Here is a 20,209-nt window from a genome sequence, read left to right on the forward strand (position 1 = left end):
TCCCACAATGGACACTTCACCGAATGACAGAAAATTTGGTCGATAAAAAAAAAGACGTTTAAGTGCCGATGTTTTAAGACATTTGAGAGAAAATAAAAATAATCACAGGACATTTGAGTTTTTTTTTTTAAGAAAATGAAAGAGTAACTCTTCCGTTCGTCAGATATAATCTGTTATCCCTGCTCACTACGGAGAGGTGGAACTATAATTTCGAGCAGGGTATAGTTTATGAAATAAGGATTTTATAACGAACAAAGTTTAAAATATCTATTAATGGTAAAAAGCCAAAAACTGTCATACAACTTAAAACTCGATAACGGCAATATTTACACTTTGACTGTCCCTCCGGTATATCTCGTCCCTCTTTTACAAGCAAGTATCGCGGGAAATTTCGCTCAGATGTCCTTTTTGAAAATCTTATATCACCGCTGAATTGACCCTATGTGCATTTTTTTTTTAAATTTTTCTTAAATGTCCTATCCCCAAAAATTCAAAGATTTATAAAATTTGAATATTGTAAAAAAAGTCGAAATATACATACTTTTAACTATTAAATGCCGACATTCGGTAGAGTTCTCAGCTACTAAGAGATTATAAGATAACCATGTAAACTATAATATTATTCTCTGGCAATAAATAAAATGATGCTGCTTGAATGTTTGTTGTGCGTGATACATGTTTGAACATGTCACATGCTTTAATGAATGGTGGATATATTAGAAGTGTGCTAACTTGTTTTTTTCAACTTCTTATTATTCCTGGTATATATGATAATTTCCCGTCATGCCATGTTTATGCTTGTCTAAAAAAACCGGGCTATTCGTTGTCGATAATTGCTGTCTGTCAACATTCACATGTTCCCAACACTGTACCATGTATAGTTATGTAAATTTACACTGGGAATAGATTATATAAATTAAATCATGTCCCAGTTTTCACATCATTGAAAGCTCCAAATCAGCAAATCTTTGTCCCTTGAATTGGTTCTTAATGAATAGTTGTCTCACAGAAGATGTGTGCCAATGAAGCAAATCTCCATCGGAGTCACAATTTGAAAAAGTAAACTATTACAAGTCAAATTACGGCCTTCAACACGGAGCATTGGCTCACATCGAACAACAAGCTATAAAGGGCCCACCATAAGCGACTAGTGTAAAACCATTCAAATCGAAAAACAATGAACATCAAGTGTCTGACTTAGGACAAGTGCAACCAAATACAGCTTGTTTAAACGGTTTGATAGGTATCAACCTTCACCCTTATGCATACCTTGCTCCGAATTTTAGAAAAAAATGTATAGGATTCACGAATTTGTTTTTATGACTAAGGGAAATTTCGTAATATAAGGTATCTGCATACAAGGTATGAAGCATCCAAGTCTTCTAACTTCTGAAATAGAAAGCTTTATATAGTTTCAGCTGTCGCCGCCGAAATGCAATCACAACGTCTCGCATTTTGAGACTTCGCAGGCAAGACAATTGATCGACACAAAGGACAAAATTCAACTTAAACTTACAAGACACAAATCTATTTTACCGCTTGGCATTCAAGACTTCTATCCTCATTTGACAAACAGTCATTTATGAACAATGTCACAGTAATATACATGTTGAGAAAAATGAGAAAAAAATGACTAACGGGTTTCGAATTCAATATTTACTTTTTTTAAAACTTAAAAAAAAAACCACGTAAGGCTTCTAATAACTGAAGGATGAAAAATATTTTTGCAGTGTTTTTCACTATGCAAGAAACTGTAAGCGACTTTATAAAGGGGTTGAACTAGGGGATATCTAATATCCAATTCCCTACCCCAAAATCTGTCGTTTTTTTTAAACTCCGATATTCCCGGTTCCTTCACCCTCTTCCTTTGTTTCCTTGTCCACAGACTCTCGTTTCTCTCCCCTTATTCACAGGTTCCCATCCCCTGTCGAAAACATTCTATATACATAGGTTAAATCGTGTCAATGGCCTTATTTGGTGTCAATTTAATTTGAATAAGAAATCTTTGACAAAAGTTTTTCCTCGAAGACGTTTTGATAACTTTTGATAAACATATGACAGTGGATGACTTGCTGGAAAAGCACGTCAAAAGAAAAGACGTATATGTTGCTATATAGAGTAGGACACGGATCTGAAGCGTTCAAACATAGTCACAAATTGTCAATAGCAGTACTCAAGTAGATTTGAAGCTTGATATATTAAACAAACACTTGTCTATTGTTGAAAATCACGTTTGACCTCAGGAAAGATGACTTTTGTGTACAGGGTTATTGTTTCGTTGGGATGTTGGTTTTGTTTACACATCGACAAAAGTTTTTCCTCGAAGACGTTTTGATAACTTTTGATAAACATATGACAGTGGATGACTAGCTGGAAAAGCACGGCAAAAGAAAAGACGTATATGTTGCTATATAGAGTAGGACACGGATCTGAAGCGTTCAAACATAGTCACAAATTGTCAATAGCAGTACTCAAGTAGATTTGAAGCTTGATATATTAAACAAACACTTGTCTATTGTTGAAAATCACGTTTGACCTCAGGAAAGATGACTTTTGTGTACAGGGTTATTGTTTCGTTGGGATGTTGGTTTTGTTTACACATCGTTGTCAATATAATGATTGTGGAACTTAATAATTGTCATACAAGTTAGAGGTTTAGCTAGCTTTCAAACCAGGTTTAATCCTCCATTTTATACATATAACAAGAGTGCACACGCTGAAATGTCTCGCCTTCTTTACTAATCATTGATATTATGTTGATAGTCCTAAGTATAAAGTTTTATTTAAAACTGTCACATAAACTTAACATTAACCAAGATAACTAATCAAAGACGAATGAACCATGAAAATGAGGTCAAGGTCAGATGAACCATGCCAGTCAAACATGTACAGCTAACAATGCTTCTATACGACAAATATAGTTAACCTATTACTTAGTTTAAGAAAAATTTGTAAGGGTTCCGCGGAACCCAGTGTCTCGCCTACTTTTGCTGTAAATCGCAGGCTCAACAAAAATTAGGAAAATAATCAATAAAAATATTCCTCTTGATACTATCTTTTGATTGTAAGAAGCTTCTGTCCAAGTTTGGTAAAAATCTAGGATAGTTAATGAATCTAATAAATGTTTTGAAAACTTTAGCTGCAGACTGTATGTAATATTAACATAAAGAAAATCTAAGTCCATTTCAAGTGAAAAGTAAAATACGGAAAAAATGGAGTTATTATTACAAAATTTACTTCTGATACTATCTTATGATCATAACTAAGCTTCTGTTCAAGTTTGGTACACCCCCAGGATAGTTTAAGAAAGTTATTAAAATTTAAAAAACTTTAACCACAGGGTGAATGTAATGTTTCCCCACAGAAAAAACTAAGTTCATTTAAAAGTAAAATACAGAAAAAATGGATTATTTTTTTTTACAAAATTTACTTCTGGATACTATCTTATGATCATAAACAAGCTTCTGTCCAAGTTTGGTACAAACAAAGGATAGTTTAAGAAAGTTATTTAAATTCTAAAAACGTTAACCACAGAGTGAATGTTATGTTTCCCCGCAGAAAAAACGAAGTCCATTTATAAGTAAAATATGGAAAAAATGGAATTTTACTTTTACAAAAGTTACTTCTGGATACTATCTTATGATCGCAAACAAGCATCTGTCCAAGTTTGGTAGAAATCCAGTGTAGTTTAAGAAAGTTATTAAAATTTCAAAAACTTTAACCACAGAGTGAATATTTGTGGACGCCGCCGACGACGACGACGGAAAGTAGGATCGCTTAGTCTCGCTTTTTCGACTAAAGTCGAAGGCTCGACAAAAATAGACCAAAACACAAAAACTTACCACTGAGCAATGAACCGTGAAAATGAGGTCAAGGTCAAATAAAACCTGCGCGACTGACATATAGATCATAAAATATTTCTATACACCAAATATAGTTGACCTATGGGATATAGATTAGATAAAAAGACCAAAACTCAAAAACTTAACTTTGACCATTCAACCATGAAAATGAGGTCAAGGTTAGATGACATCTGCCCGCTAGACATGTACACCTTACAATCATTCCATACAACAAATATAGTAGATCTATTGCATAAAGTATGAGAAAAACCGACCAAAACAAAAAAACTCAACTATAACCATGAAAATGAGGTCAAGGTCAAATGACACCTGCCAGTTGGACATGTACACCTTACAGTCCTTCCATACACCGAATATATTAGCCCTATTGCTTATAGTATCTGAGATATGGACTTGACCACCAAAACTTAACCTTGTTCACTGATCCATGAAATGAGGTCGAGGTCAAGTGAAAACTGTCTGACGGGCATAAGGACCTTGCAAGGTACGCAAATATCAAATATAATTATCCTATTACTTATAATAAGAGAGACATCAACATTACAAAAAAATTGAACTTTTTTTTCAAGTGGTCACTGAACCATGAAAATGAGGCCAAGGACATTTGACATGTGACTGACAGAAACTTCGTAACATGAGGCATCTATATACAAAGTATGAAGCATCCACGTCTTCAACCTTCTTAAATGTAAAGCTTTTAAAAAGTTAGCTAACGCCGCCGCCGGATCACTTTCACTATGTCGAGCTTTCTGCAACAAAAGTTGCAGACTCGACAAAAATGCCTGTACCAAGTCAGGAGTATGACAGTTGGTATTCGTTTGTTTGATGTGTCTGAGCTTTTGACTAGGGACTTTCCTTTTTAAATTTTCCTAGTTTTTTTGTGATTTTACATTATACATATAACAAACACCCTTCTATTCCTACTGTTAGAGGAAGCACACACCAATAAATCAATCTATTCCAAGGCATACTAGACTTATTGAAATTCAAGACTTGGTATGGAACACTGTTGAATATGGCTAGGAAAAGAACGACTGCATATACATTGAAAACAAAAGAAGCAACACATAATATTTAAAACCAAATATATTTTAGTGAAACAATAACAAAGTGAAACAAATTCAATAATGTCAATAAAGTGTAAACAAAATAGTAGTGAACAATATAGGTATTGATATATAAACACATACAAAACTACACGTAAATTTTAAGCTGGAAGAATAAAAAATAATAATTTAACACTTTAATATAGAATTATATATCTTCACAAATTTAAAATATAAAGATATTTATTAACAAACTTTGAATAGAAAAGTATTTTAGCCAACCTATTTTTAGCTGGACTTAGTCTAAATTTGAACTTAAAAGGGAATGCTTATTTCTAGTATAGAATATTTAGTATTGACATATCCTTATTCTTTTTCGATGCATGATGCACGTTTACTTGTCATTTTTATCTACCTTTAATATAATTTCTAAATTCTATAAATAATTAAAATTGTTATGAAAAAATTCTGAGCATTTCAGTTACTATGTCCACTGAGGGGAAAATAAATATCTAATTTTTGATTTGGTATTAATCTTTTGTACTGACCCATCAGAAAGAAGGTGTTTATTAATCATAATATATAAGATTTATAAATTTATTACAATCTAGTTACCTGAATAACTTAATCAGGTAAAGATGAAATCTAAAAAACAAAAATCCCTACATTGATTGATTGATTGTTGTTTTAAAATCTTTACAAAATAAACATTTTCAATTTAAACTTGTTTACATATTTCTTTCACTTATTCTGAAAAATTTATGATATTAACTACTCCAAAACTAATAAAGGAGCAGACTTCAAGTGAACATAGGAAAACAATCAAAGAAAAATGATTTTTGAAGTTTTACAGTAAATTTGATATCACTCTCGACTGACAAAAAACAAACAAATAATTGTATACACTGTGCACAATTAAATAGAAGAAAAGCAAAATTTATAACAAATAAGCAATATATACAGCCAATAGAGTCAAACTATATTTTGCATAGATAAGTGCTCTTAAAATAAAAATAAGAAAAATTCAAGTTATACAAAAAACAACTGGGAAATTTTAGTATATTGTATTCTTTATAAAAATCTTTTATAAAAAAAATTAATAGTACTGATGACAGATTGATTTGCATTATAATTATATATTTGAATTTAAAACTGTAATTCTTAAACTATAAAAATAATACACAGATTGATTGAATTATAATTTATATTTGAATTTGAAGAAAGTGTTATTTTTAAGACCATATAAATATTAAAAAAAAAAGTAAAAAAAAAAATTTCATATACAATTAAAATATTTTGAAAAAAACAAATATTGGTAATTGAGGCCTAAACTTATAACAGTTTACAGAAGGGACAGTGCTTTTAAATAAATAATGTTCATATTTATAGTGTCAAAATTTTACAAATATTTTTATAAGTTTGATTTTCGTTCCATTTGTCATTGCACTCGTTTACCATTTGAATTCGTTTTCTGGTTCATTCCCGCTTGGCGACTGAACTCTAGATGGAGGTCTCGATGGCTGACTTCCCATGGAAGACATACTCACATAGCTGTCTTCTCGGTCTATTGATGAATCAAAGGAATGTCGGGATCGCAATGGTTTACTGGTATTAGTTTTATCCGTTGGACTGAACGAGTTTGCATGTCGTGATGCTCGTTTTGGTGCTGGGTCAGACATGTTTTGGAACGAATTGTTAGCTTGATTATTCATTATTGATTGTCTATGTACACCTTGTTCAGGAATGTATTCCATCGGTACCTGAGGTTTTCGTGAGCTTGCTTCGGTTTCAATTTTACTTGATGTGTTCTTTCGACTTCCTAAACTTGTACTAGTTTTATTGTCATGCCATGTGGTTGTATTCACTGGAGTCTTGTCTATGATTGACATTTTTTGTACACTAGGTTGTGTTGCTGTGGTATCCACCAATAATTGTGTATCATTGCTCATTGCATTACTGAGAACACTAGAGGATCTTGAATATGATTCCCTTGGTTTGGGTGTATTATTAGATGCTACCGATTCCCTCCTGCTATCTACGACTGAAAACTGCTCAGCTTCATCAGGTGAAAAGCCTCGGTTCTTGAAGGAAAAGGATTGTGTTTCAGTCTCTGGTTGAAATGGACTGAAGATTTCTGCATTATCGGGTTGATAATTGATACCAGGTTGTACAAATGGTGATTGTGGTCGAGGGTCTGGTGAGTTTGATCCAGGATTTGATACAAGTTTTGGTTTTTTAAATAACGAGGAGTCTGTTTTTAGAGGTATACTCTCATCTGCCTCTGCATCGAACATACTGACCACTGGTTCCATCTTTCCTGCTTTAAGTGTTGGTTTCTTTGCCTTTTCTGGGAATTTGGCCTTGAAATTGTATGCCAAGGGAGCCATTGCACCACTAAATGCATGATTGGCTGAAAACAACTGGTCTTCCAGATCAACGTTAGTAGCTGTTAAGATAGAACGATCGGACATGGAAGAACGGGGTCTCCAATCTTCATCATCGTCTGAGTCATAGTCATGACCTACAACCTTTTTCTTCTTTCTGAAGCACAGTTTTCCAAAGCACCAGCAACAACATACAGATATTATTATAAGAACTATAATAGCAGCAACGGCAGCTACTATGATCATGATATTCAATCCCTCAGCATCCACCTCATCTTCTTCATCTGTACAATAGTCAAAGTAATGAGTTAATGTACATTCATCCACATCAAAAGTTGCTTGACAGTAATAAATAAGGTTCTCCACTATAATTGTTTGACTTCCATTCACTCCGACAGTTGAGTAATCTGCTAGACACGATTCCAATAAAAAGTTTGAAAGACTGGATATATCTCCTCCATAACAAGTTGAATTGACATCTGAATTTGAGAGTGCAGTTATACAAGCTGTTAATGCTGCAGAATCTACGTTATCTGTCGTTACTTCTTCGGGAGTGAATGTTGATACAGTTGGTATATCTGACGGAGACCATAAGTCATCAGCACTGACTACGGCCTTTGAACCTACAGATTTGGCGCTACTAGATGTAGATATTGTTCCGGTAATTGTTGTTGTTTCCGATCCAGTCTGCACAATAATGCTAGCAGATAATCCTGAACCTTCATCAAACTTTGAAAGAATAATCAAGCTTTCATCAGATGTTATGTCTTTAGTGTATTCTGATTTTTCTGCTAGAACCGAATCAAAGGATCTAGCTGTGCTCCACATACGTAACATATCAATATCTAATGGATTGCTGGAGCTTCCATATATTTCTATTTTGTTTATTTGTCCCATGGTACTCAATGTCAGAACATTTGAAAATGTTTTGTATTTGAAGTCTTCTCCGTTATTTGCAATTCTGTAAACCATAAGTTGTCCACTTGCTGAATCCCACGTTACAGTAATATAGTTCCAAACTTCTAATTCAAATGCAATGTTTGTTGTTAAGGTGATTCCAAAATCGACTTGTAAAAGACCATCTTTTATTTTAACTGTCAAATTCTGTAAACCTATTTCATATGATATTATTGGTTGCGTTATGTTTTTGCTAGTGCTATCTATTCTGGACCAGAAACACACAGTGAATGCATTCAATGAACTACTATACACATCATTGAAATATACAGTCTGAGTTGTTAGATGGAGCATATAGCCTGATGTTGAGAGATCTTTCAGTCGACTGTCATAATAGGTGTGAACAGACCCGAGTGAAGTTCCTAGTTTTGTCTTAGTCCACCCTCCGATGTACGAGGTAGATAACTGACTTTCTACAAAAGCCATGGTTGATGAATCATCAGGTGATATTAAATCATTATACCATGTTGTATCTGTATTTCCTAATAATCCAGTTGCTGACTTAGCGCTACTTGATTGTACTCTAAAACGACATATTAATCCAATATTGCTGTCGGAAACCAAGACAGAGAATCCCCCGGATGTTAGCCTGATATAATCTGATGTATTCCATTTGACCTCTATGTTAGATACTGTTGTTATCACAGGATACTCAAGTGTTGTAGATCCTCCTACATGTACGGCCTCCATGCCTAGTGTTCCTTTTAGTATGCTTACAGTTTGTCCACCACTACTAACAGATATTTCTTTAATTTCTCTGCAGCTGATATCATTATTACAAGGCCAGAATACCCCCTGAACTGATACTCCTCCAGCTGAATATGCAGTATAAGTGCCTGGTGTTATTATCTTATATGATACTCCATCAAGAGTTGTTATATATGATCCCATTAGAAAGCCTACTGCATAAGTTTGTGATGATTTTGGTGCTTGAACGGCAAATTTACAGTCTGATCCATACATCCCAGTTGTACAATCAGAACAGTTGAAAGTTGAATCGGTCATAACAACTTCTGCATTAGTTGCATATGTCTTCCAGTAGTTTGTGGTACTCATTGTACTTCCAAGCCAGTGTGCATCACAATTACATCCTCCTGTTGTACCATTACATGCTCCATGTGAGTTACAACTTCCGTCTGTTCCTAACGAACATGTTGCTGCACAAGATGTCCCCCAATGTCCTGAATCACATTCACACTGGCCAGAGACAGAATCAAAAGTTCCAAACTGGCATTCCTCGTTGCATGATGTACCATGTTTTGAAAGATAACTATTATATCTTATAATCTTGTCGCAGACAGCATTTGCAGGCGATTCTGTTAGAGAATTTGCATTCTTGCAATACTCGGCAGTACTGAGAAGCAATACCTCTGCTAAATCCTCATTCCCTGATGTCTTAACTAGTGATGAGCATTGGTCCAGCATTGTTTCAATGATATTTTCTAATCCTGAACACTGAGTTGTGAATCTGCTATCTTCAAACAATCCAGTACATTTGTCCGAGATGGTAGTAAGGCTGTAGGGTTCTGTTGTAGTTAACTGAGGTAGGTTTAATTCAATTCCTTGAGTAAGTTTTAAATCATCTGACGATGCCCATTTCGGTGGATTATCCAGATTTACAGGATACATATTCTGATTTTTAATGTCTGAAGACAAATACCCAGTTCCTTCACTAAATGACCATGCTGCAAACAAATCTGGCGTTTTCTCCGTAACATCTTTCCTCCAATTATTTTTTATGATCGATGGGTTTTGTGGGCGTGTCCACACTCTTAACTCGTCAATATATCCATTAAACTGACCTATTGGTGCTAGAGTAGTAACTCCATTTCCAATTTGACCTACTGTTAACGTGCCCCCACTCGTAAAAGCACCAACATTTATTTCTAGTTCTTTCACGGATATTTCGCCAGAATCCTTTGTAACATATACTCCAACTACACCATTTTCTTTATCCACAGCAAGATTTACTTGGTTCCATTTATCAACGTCCAACTTTATTCCAGTTTGGTAAGAGTTGTCATTTTCAATAATGGCAAGACCGCTACGGAAATTGACAAATGTTATAAAATCACCATTGTCTGTATGATACGTAAGCATTGGTCCATTTACAGCAGTTGGTTTAACATTGAATTCAAAACTATATGCGGATGTGTCTGGCAGTTCAAAGTCATCTGCAAAAATACCATTTGTTCCACTGAACTGAAGACATGATGGTCCGGTTATGACATATTCTCTTTCTAAAACAGTGTCAATTTCAGTGTTGTTGACTGCATTGTTTTCTAAGAAGGAATCAATTGCCTCAAATGAAATGTCTTTGACACATGATCCTGCAGTTGTAGAGTTAACTATTTTGTTGCAGATGTCTCCTCTAGTTGCGCTCTCACAATCTGCAAGCTGAAGAGCTGTCTTTGTGTCACAAGACGCTACAAGACCTTCAATCAAGTTTGTTTCTGAATCAAATTTTTCATTTGGATATGACATGGTTGCAATCAAGCCATTTTCAATGGACATTATATCAAGCTGTAAGTTGATATCGGTCATATTTATTGTCAAAAAGTTATTTTGTGAAATAGATAGCTGAACATTGCCTATTGTTGTCTTTTCAAATATTTCAGTTTCGCCGGTACTTGTAAAAACCTTTACTTTTGAATCTCCGAAGCTATTGGATGCACGGACATAGTAAATAACTCCACCAGCTTCAAACATTATGTCATTCAAACAGTAATGTGTCTTCTTTGTATCATTACATACAGACATGTGAGCATAAACCGATTCTTGTACTCCTGAATGTCCAAAAAGCTTGTATACATTTTGTGCTGTTAAATCAACCAAATACCCATCAAAGGTTACCATTTGTCCATAATTATTGATATGAGCTATTAGATTTGAAAGACCTGCTGGTTGTCCAGTTGGTAGAACAACACATTCGTCACCTTCCCATCCTGTTCCACAACTATCACAAGTAGTTCCGGTCCAGTGACCTTCACAATGACACTTTCCCTCTATGTCACAGGCTCCATGATTATTGCATGGTTCTGCATTGCCATTGGGACAAAGTTCGTCACAATTTGGTCCCCAATATCCGTAATAACAGAGACAAGCCCCATCTGATCCCATATAACCAAATCCACAGTTGTTACACTCCTGAGTTACCCAGAATGGAACTGTTCCATTCTGTTTGCACATTTCAGTATATAAACTAGTGGGAGTGCCACCTTGAGCTGCACATGCAGAAATGAAACTAGTCATTGCTACCATGCTGTCTTCTACATCTGAAGATGTACTGCCAAGAACAATACATTGTTGTTTAAACCAGTTCTTACTAGATTGGGAAACCCCTGCACATGCTGAATTTATAGCAGCTGAATTGAAAAACTCATTACATGCTAACTTAATATCTTCCTTCATCTCGATGGTGTTCTTAGCATCTGGATTGATATTTTGTAAATCTAGATCAGAAGCTACCCATTCAGGTGTTTGCCATGGGAAGCTAGGAAGTTGTAAGTCATTACTCAAAATATCATCTGTTGCAATGCTACCAAATCCTTCTGAGAAAGACCACAATGTTGAGACGTTCTTTAGGAACCCAGCTCCTTTCACATTTAAACTGTCTGCTTGTGTTATTAAGTGAGATGGTATGGGATCTTTCCAAACAGATATTTCTTCAATCTCGCCAACGAATTTCTCATCATCAGTGAAAGTGTGGGCAGGTGATTTCGATGAAGGAATCCATTCTGCTAATGCAACTTTTCCACCTTCAGAGAATAGATCTGGAATGAAGTCCTCAATAATTTGGTATGTCATGCTGGCATTTGGTCCATAATGGTATAAGTGCATTTGGTTATTTTTTCCATCCATTGTCATAATGAACTGATTCCATTCATTAAGCTGAGGACTGATAGATGTTGTAATTATGTCAGTTCCATGTTCTAGAATCATTGGGTCAGTATTATATATGGAGAATGTTTGGTCGTCTTTACTATTAGACAGGATTACTCCACCTTCTTCTGTCGGTTTGAAATAAATACCCAGACTGAACTCTTCACTGTTAAATGTGGTATTACTGTTATACTTCAATTTTTCCGATTGAGCAGCTGTTTTATTGAATGACAGGGCAAAGCCTGCATTTTCATTCACATCTACACCATAGACTGTTGATAGAGTGTCGACCATAGTACCACCTTCTGATCTATATTTCTTTTCAAGGTATTTCATAAGTTCTGAATGCGACATTGCTTCCATTGAATTTGTTTCTGGAAGTATTCCTTCTGAATCTGATAATACAGCTGAATTAATGTCTAATGCAAGGTCTATCCATTGTTCCTGTGCTGTAATTGTAATGACGTTTGTTTCTGGGGTCTTTACAGTAAATTTCAGTTTAGCATACGAGTCCATTTCCAAATCAACTGAAGCTGATAGAGTTGATGTTGTATCATAGTCAATCTTCACCGAGTTACTATACACAGTAGGTGGAACATCTTTTTGTCCAGATGGCAGCACTACAAGTCTTGTATCACCTGTGGTAATAGATAAGCCTATAACACATGCCCCGAATTGACAACTCACTTGATAAGTCTCAACAGCAAAATTTTTATCTTCATTTAGAATAACAAAGTATGTCCCTGTCAATTCATCCAAGCTGATTTGATGTCCATCGAATCCCATATAGTTTCCTTGACTTGTGACATAAGCTTTTGTTCCAAGCGAGCTTCCTGAGTATAGAACATCACAGCCCGGACCAGTCATGCCGGCAGTACATGTCCCACAATGCAATGCTCCATCCCAATTCCAATCACATGTACATCCTCCATTGTTGTCACATTGCCCATGATTACTACAAGGAGTATCAGAACCTCCTGGACACACACTGGAACAATTTTCTCCATAATATCCATACGTGCAAAGGCATGTTCCATTTGAAAGTTGTTCTCCAAACACGCATGTTTTAGGGCATCCACTATTTTCTCTGATGGTTATTTCTAGACTATTACAGAGTGGTGTTAGCACTGGAGACTCTGGTAAATTTAACAATACTTCACAAACTTTTCCATAACCCAGGATAACGTTGTTCACTGATGCTAGATCGTTTGTGGTGCTATACACTTGCATGCATTCAGTGTACATAATATCTTTGGTAGATGTAGGTACATTTGAACACTCGCTGTATGTGTTGTTTGTTATCTTTTTACAAACTCGATCAGCCATTTCTTCCTCTGCAGTGCTGTTAAAGAAAACATAAGTGACTTCTGGTTCTGTATACTTGTCATACACCAGATCTGAAGGTGTCCATGATGGCTGAACCCATGGGTTGCTAGGCAGGTCGATTGTTAAACTTTGTATAAAGTCTGATGTCTTTTCACCTTGACCATCATCAAAAAGCCAAGCTGCGTAAAGTATTTGTTGTATGTCAAGAGGATTAAGTTGGTATATATCAACTATTATGTTGGGTTCTACTGGTATTTTCCAAATTAGGAAGTTATCTAGTTGACCTTGGAGTGCTGTTGGAGCTGTCATTGGCTTTCCATTGGAAGGTGGTTGCCAGTGACCCATAGAAAAGGTTCCAGGATTACTGAAGATGCCAGTTGACAAAAGCACACTTCTCCTCTGAATAAACCCAGTGCTATTGAAAACATATATGTCAAGGTCACCAAGTTCACCATAGTACATAACAACTACCTTGTTCCATTCATCAGTTTCTAATGTCAAATTGGTTGCAAATGTTAAATTATTGTAGGTCACTTCTAAAGATTCTGCACTTTGTATCATAAACAGGTTGTTATTACTGAAGGAAAACAGGACACCTGCATTTCCACTGATATTTGCTATTTTGACAAGGAAGTCAAAGGTGATGTTTGGTCCAACATCAGTGTAAAGGTCAATGTTTATTGATACCACCGTTGAGACAAAATTCAAACTGAATCCACCAACGTTCTGCTTCTCATCTGCCAGTGTTGGATAGTATATGAATCTGTCACATGTGTTTACTTCAAAACGACTGAATTGAAAGGCAGTTGTGGTCAGGTTAGTTTCTATGTTTACTTCTGTGAATGTCAAGTCATATCCAGTGACTTCTGATGGTGATGCAGATTGTATTGTACCAGAGTATGTACAAATACTTGGTGAATATATGTTCCTGTATTTTAGCTCTTCCAGTTTCAATGTGGCATTTGTTTGGCCAGATCCACCAAGAAGTCCACTGGTAAAGTTCAAAAGGTCACCTCTTAATTGTACCTGCAATGTCAAGTACTGACCTTGCTGTCTTACCAAAAGTTCAATATCTACACCAATCATTATCTTTATTTCATCAGAATTGAGTCGTTCAGCCTTGAAGCCCTTAAAGTAAAGTGTACTGTCAAGGCTGGTTGGCTGATCTTCAAGATAGACTATTGATTTGTTGTTGTCTTGTTTAGATGCTTGAATGGTTAGTTTGGCATATCCCATTGCAGAATCTCCAATTCTAAACGACATGAATGTGAAACAGGTATAATTCTGATGACAACTAACTAGTTTCCCTTCTATCATAAGTGCATCACTTAAAGTCAGCATGGTATATTCTGCAGGATCTCTTATAATGAAACTCAGGCCATCTAAGTTTTTCATGTGGCCAAGCTGACCAGCTATACCAATGACATTGGTTCCTTCTAGTACATCACTGACAGCAATATCACAATCTGTTCCTATCCAACCACTTGAACATGTGGAGCAATCATCTGATCCTTTTCTATTTGATGGGCAAGCACACATTCCAGTCTTTGAGTCACATGACCCATATCCTGAACATGGATTGGTTGTTCCTCCTGGACAAACAGTATCACATGAAGTATTCCAGTAACCACTGTTACAGATGCATTCCCTTCCTCCTTGTTTGGAACCAAAATAGCAAGCTGGATCACAGTAGTCAGTAAACAATAGGAAGAAGTCATTATTATTTGACATTTCAGTACATAACAACTGAGCTGGCCATGTGTCTAGTTCTAAGATGACCTGACAATAGTCTGAGTAGCTGATGACACTGTCCACCAGGCTGTACTTATCCACTGCAGCTTTACAGTCATAGTAGTATTTCTGGTGAATACTATCTCCAGCATCAGTACACGCACTGAAAAAATAAAATAAGAACTCATAACATTGTATTTATTGATGCATGTATAGATAAAACTAAAGATTGCTAATATAAACAAAATGCCTACAATGTACTATGATTAATTTTCAGGTCAAGAGGCATAATACCATAAAAAAGGGTAGCAATACCCTTTACTGGCAGGTGTCAAACAGTCATTTTCAGCTACCTTTAGAGTTACTGTAAATTGGATTTTTTTTTTCTGTGATTCTTCAAAATATCCTTATCGTGAATCCTAAGAGGTGAAAAATAATTAAAATAATTTTGTAACAGTTATTTAAAAAGAGATAAGCTGAATCTTATAAAGTCCCACATTCTATGCTTAGAACAAGAGGCTGTCAGAGCGACAGCAAACTGGATATATATTAATATTTATCCGCATCCTGCAATTTTTCAATCTTTCAAGAACCATAACTCCAAAACTGTATAAGGCAAAATCGTCATTATTAAACTTGACCTCCATTTTGTTGTCAGTCACAACATATTAAAATTTCAAAAGCTTTGGTTGAAGGGTTCATGATTTAATGCATGAACAGGACTGGAAACACCATTTTTCAATCTTTCAAGAACCATAATTCCAGAATGTCAAAGTCAAAATGGTCATTATTGAACTTGACCTCCATTTTGTTCTCAGTAACAATATATTAAAATTTTAAAAGCTTTGGCTGAACAATTCATGAGTTAATGCATGGACAGGACTGAAAACGCCATTTTTCAATCTTTTTCAAGAACCATAACTCCAGAACTGTAAAAGTCAAAATGGTCATTATTGAACTTGACCTCCATTTTGTTGTCAGTAACAGCATATTAAAATTTTAAAAGCTTTAGTTGAACGGTTCATGAGTTAATGCATGGACAACAGTTTGTTGCCGCCTGCCGGACCAACTGCCAGACTGCCCAGCATCGATCAATCATTTGCTGAGAACAGATATTTCACTGGTGATGAGACATATATTTTCTCACACTGCTCAGGAAATGTGAACATAGCACAAAAAAAAAATTATTGTCAATTTCTTTTCAAAAATGAATATACCTGGCAAATGAGCTTCCAACGAAGATGCTAGAGCATATACTACTACTGTCCACTATAATCTGACGCTTCCTTCTCTTTTTTGAGAATACTCCAGATATAGTTACTGTTGCAAGATTGAACGGCATTGGAGCTGCCGACTGAGTTGATGTTGGGGCAGGGAAAGGTGAAACTGGTGCTCTTAATCCACCACGAGACATGTCATCTTCTGCATAACCATCTGCAAAAAGGAGATTAAATTGTCATTTAAAAATCATAATATGAATAAATTGATGATGTAATGTCAAGCAGCAAATCTTACATCCTACCCAAAGCATAACTGGTCTTTCCTGTCCCTGTACCAAACTGATTAGCCCCATATCTTGGCTTTGTGGCACAATATGAGTATAAGTTGTCCTTTATAACTAATTTAGCCTCGTATTGCTATACTTGTAAACATGTAAAAATTTAAATTTGTTATTTGTTTATATAAGTGTACTATTTTTTTCTGAAAACATATCTTAGCAAGTCATGATTTTCTTTAATGTTATCCTACAGTATAAGTCAATATTTTTTTTTAGTAATATGGAAACAAAAATCAATAATCCCAAAACATTATTATGACAGATTCAGTTTAATAAATTGAATAAATCATACTGGTATATAGCTTAGAGGGTGATAGAGCATATTGTCACCCGAGGAATATTACTAAAACCTTGAATTTTAAATTGACATTGCTTTTTTAATGGTAAAAAAATCTGCAAAATCACCCTCTCAACTATGTGTTTTAAATATACTATTTGTCAAGTATGCACCTGTCCTAAGTCAGAAGCCTGTTGTTTAGTTTTTGTTGTTTGTTTGTGTGGTTTAACTATTTCTTAATCTTTTTTTTATAGATTAGACAGTTAAACTTTTCATACATTGTGTCTTTGATGTAGAGTTGTCTCATTGACACTCATACCACATTTTCTCATTTACATAAAAACATATTTAAAATAACACATACCTGATGTCATATCATCAAAGTTAAATAGTTTCACTAAGTTTTCATCATCAGAGCTGTAGAGACGGTTACAGTGACTCATTACCTCTAGCTCTACAAAGTATCTGTTGAAAGAAAAATAATTAAATATATATTCAAAAGTAGAAACAGGAATGGCTAAAACTGATCCTAACCTGAAACATAGTATGGTTCAATACAAATCATACACTTAACCCTTATCCTGAAATAGTCAGTCTAATTTATCAAAGATTTGGTATAAGTAAATATTTCTTACTGATATGGATTAAATATGTTCGTCTTACTGCAGACTTGGATTGGTATTGAACATCCAATGGCAAATAGTACATGCATATTAGGACATAAACATATTTATGCAAAATATATGAACTTGATAGACATGCTCAGCTACCAATATAGTAGATAGTTTACCGCACAACAGTCCATATGAAGACAGATCATCCTACTCTGAATTATTCTGACTGAAAATCTGCCTAACTGCTCTTACACTTTTTAAATGCTGCATGCTTAGGGGTCTTTTAAGTTTGACCCTACAAAGACTTACCAGCGGAGGGAGGGCTTGGATCAGATGACTCTTTAATGTACTTTTTTTTTATAAAACAAGAAATTAAAACACATTGAACTTTTAATCTAGTTAAATGAAATATGTCCTTTGATGACACTAATAATAACTTTTTGTAAAGAAATGCAGAATGTAAAAAAAAAAAAAAATCATCAGGAATATATTTATTACTGTTAAATTGAACTTTTGATATGGTATTAGTTGTGTTTTATATATAAGCAGATATAGAAATTGATTTTTTTTTACTTTTACCTTTTCCAGATCCTTAGAACATCTATACAACTTTTTTGGAATTTCTCTTCCAGAGGTTGAATTCCTGAGCCATCTGGTGAAGGTAACCATTTTCCTAGAACCAAGTTTCCTTTGCCACTAAATGGGTGAACACCATACTGAGGCAGCGTTATAAATTCTCTGACCAAGTTCCCATTACAATCATCAACATAAACGGTCAAGTAGTCTATACCATCAAATACTATAGCCACCTGTGTGTATTCATTGTCTAATAGCTGAAGGTTGGTCTGATGTTCAAAATCACCAAAAGTTATTTTTATCTTTCCGTAATAGTTCCGAATGGTAAATGTTTTGATGCTTGTGTATGATAATATAGTTCCGAGACACTCGTAAGTGAGACAAGTCTTTATATAGAATTCAATAGTAACAGGATCATTATTATCAGCAGTAAAGACGTCAGATCTTTCTGATATCATTGTGGCATTTTCAAAACAGGCTGCATTACCTGGTCCAAGTCCATTCACTGTTGTCAAGTCAATATCATTAGCCACAAGCTGACTATCATCATCTGGAATCATATGATCAGCTGTCACTTCAATAGTTGGCGACACTGTGTCAGATAATCCACATGCCACATAATTCTCCATTCCAGTACATCCACTGCAGTCACCACACACACCACTGGTTGGCGGTGAACTACAACAGTGACTGCTCTTTAGTCCTACTGTAACTGTTGATAAATATCTTGTCAGACTAAGATGGCGTTTCATTGTGAGGGTGAGACCTAGATTGAGGACATCAATTTTCAGTGTTCTATTATCTGGTCTAATAATTGATAATGAACATCCACCTCCTTCTAGAGGAAAGTTTGTCTCCCTATTGCCCACCATTGTCTCTAGATCATTGATGTAGAACATATCATTGTCAGAGGTATATATGTAGGCTGTGTTCTGTATCTTCAGTGACACAGAATCTATACATGCTGTCAGTACATTTCCAAACATGCATGATACTTGTCTTGCCTGTAATATAAACATTGCATCAACACACTGTTTAAATAATTTTCTCAGATGTGAAGTATGTAAAAAAAAAATTTTTTTACTTTTGTACTGTTTAAACTTTTTTTTTTAAATATAGAATAGAGCATGTTTTAAAATATTAATAGTGAAAATAAAATATGTAACGTCATAAAATCCCCAAAAGATTGTAGTCAAAGCAGTAATCCACACAAACTACTTTTCTCAATTATCACAAGATCTATAAACAGGATATGATTATTATGTGGAATTTTCAGAGGTACTTATTGTTTAAAGCGGAATAACTCATTGAAATAACAGTTATTATATTGTATCCTGTAATATTTAAAATAGAAAGTGTTTGCATAGCAATTCAAGAAAAATCGACATTTAGTCCTGTCAATTCATAAAGAATCATATTTTTTTAAACAAGAAAACCAACCATATTATAAATATCTATAAATTTTGTGACTTAATGACTATTCTAAAAATTATCAATTGAAAAATACCAAATTCTTATAAACTTATTAGCTTTCATTGAGTCAAATTTTCTAGACTTTAACAGAGCAAAACAGGAAGTTGATCTTGCATTTTTTCGAATGTACAAAATACACGTTTTGTATTGCTGTTATCTAATTTTCAAGTGAAAGAAACTTATAAACAGTCATTATAGTGAACTTTGCTTTTTTACATTGAAATAGGTTGTTAGTTTTCACTTATGAATTGTTTTACATTTGTGATTTTGCTGCCTTTTATAGTTGACTATGCAATATGGGCTGTGCTCATTGTTGAAGACTGTAATGCAATCTATAGCTGTTAATTTCTGTGTCATTTGGTGTCTTGTGGAGAGTTGTCACCTTGGCAAGCCTACCATATCTTTTTTTTTCATATTTGAAAAAAAAGTTCTCACTGATGCTAATTTTGAAGTTAAAAGCAAAGTTAACATTTGCAAGTATGTATCCCTACATGGATTATTTAAAGTATAAAGTATTATGTT

The 20,209-nt window shown here is 34.7% G+C and overlaps 1 protein-coding gene across 1 annotated transcript in view; it reads right to left on the minus strand.

Moving 5' to 3' along the window:
- Positions 1-5,021: 5,021 nt before the first annotated feature.
- The window catches only part of LOC134704836 (uncharacterized), a 33,583-nt gene continuing 18,395 nt past the window's right edge, over positions 5,022-20,209 (minus strand). The window contains exons 11-14 of the mRNA XM_063563620.1: positions 18,218-19,218; positions 17,389-17,489; positions 16,407-16,623; positions 5,022-15,352 (exon numbers count right to left, since the gene is read on the minus strand). Coding sequence (XP_063419690.1) covers positions 6,361-15,352; positions 16,407-16,623; positions 17,389-17,489; positions 18,218-19,218 — 10,311 coding nt within the window. The 3' untranslated portion in view covers positions 5,022-6,360. The remainder of the gene's footprint in view (positions 15,353-16,406; positions 16,624-17,388; positions 17,490-18,217; positions 19,219-20,209) is intronic.

The sequence above is a fragment of the Mytilus trossulus genome, chromosome 1 (assembly GCF_036588685.1).
Source record: "Mytilus trossulus isolate FHL-02 chromosome 1, PNRI_Mtr1.1.1.hap1, whole genome shotgun sequence".
NCBI lineage: Eukaryota > Metazoa > Mollusca > Bivalvia > Mytilida > Mytilidae > Mytilus > Mytilus trossulus.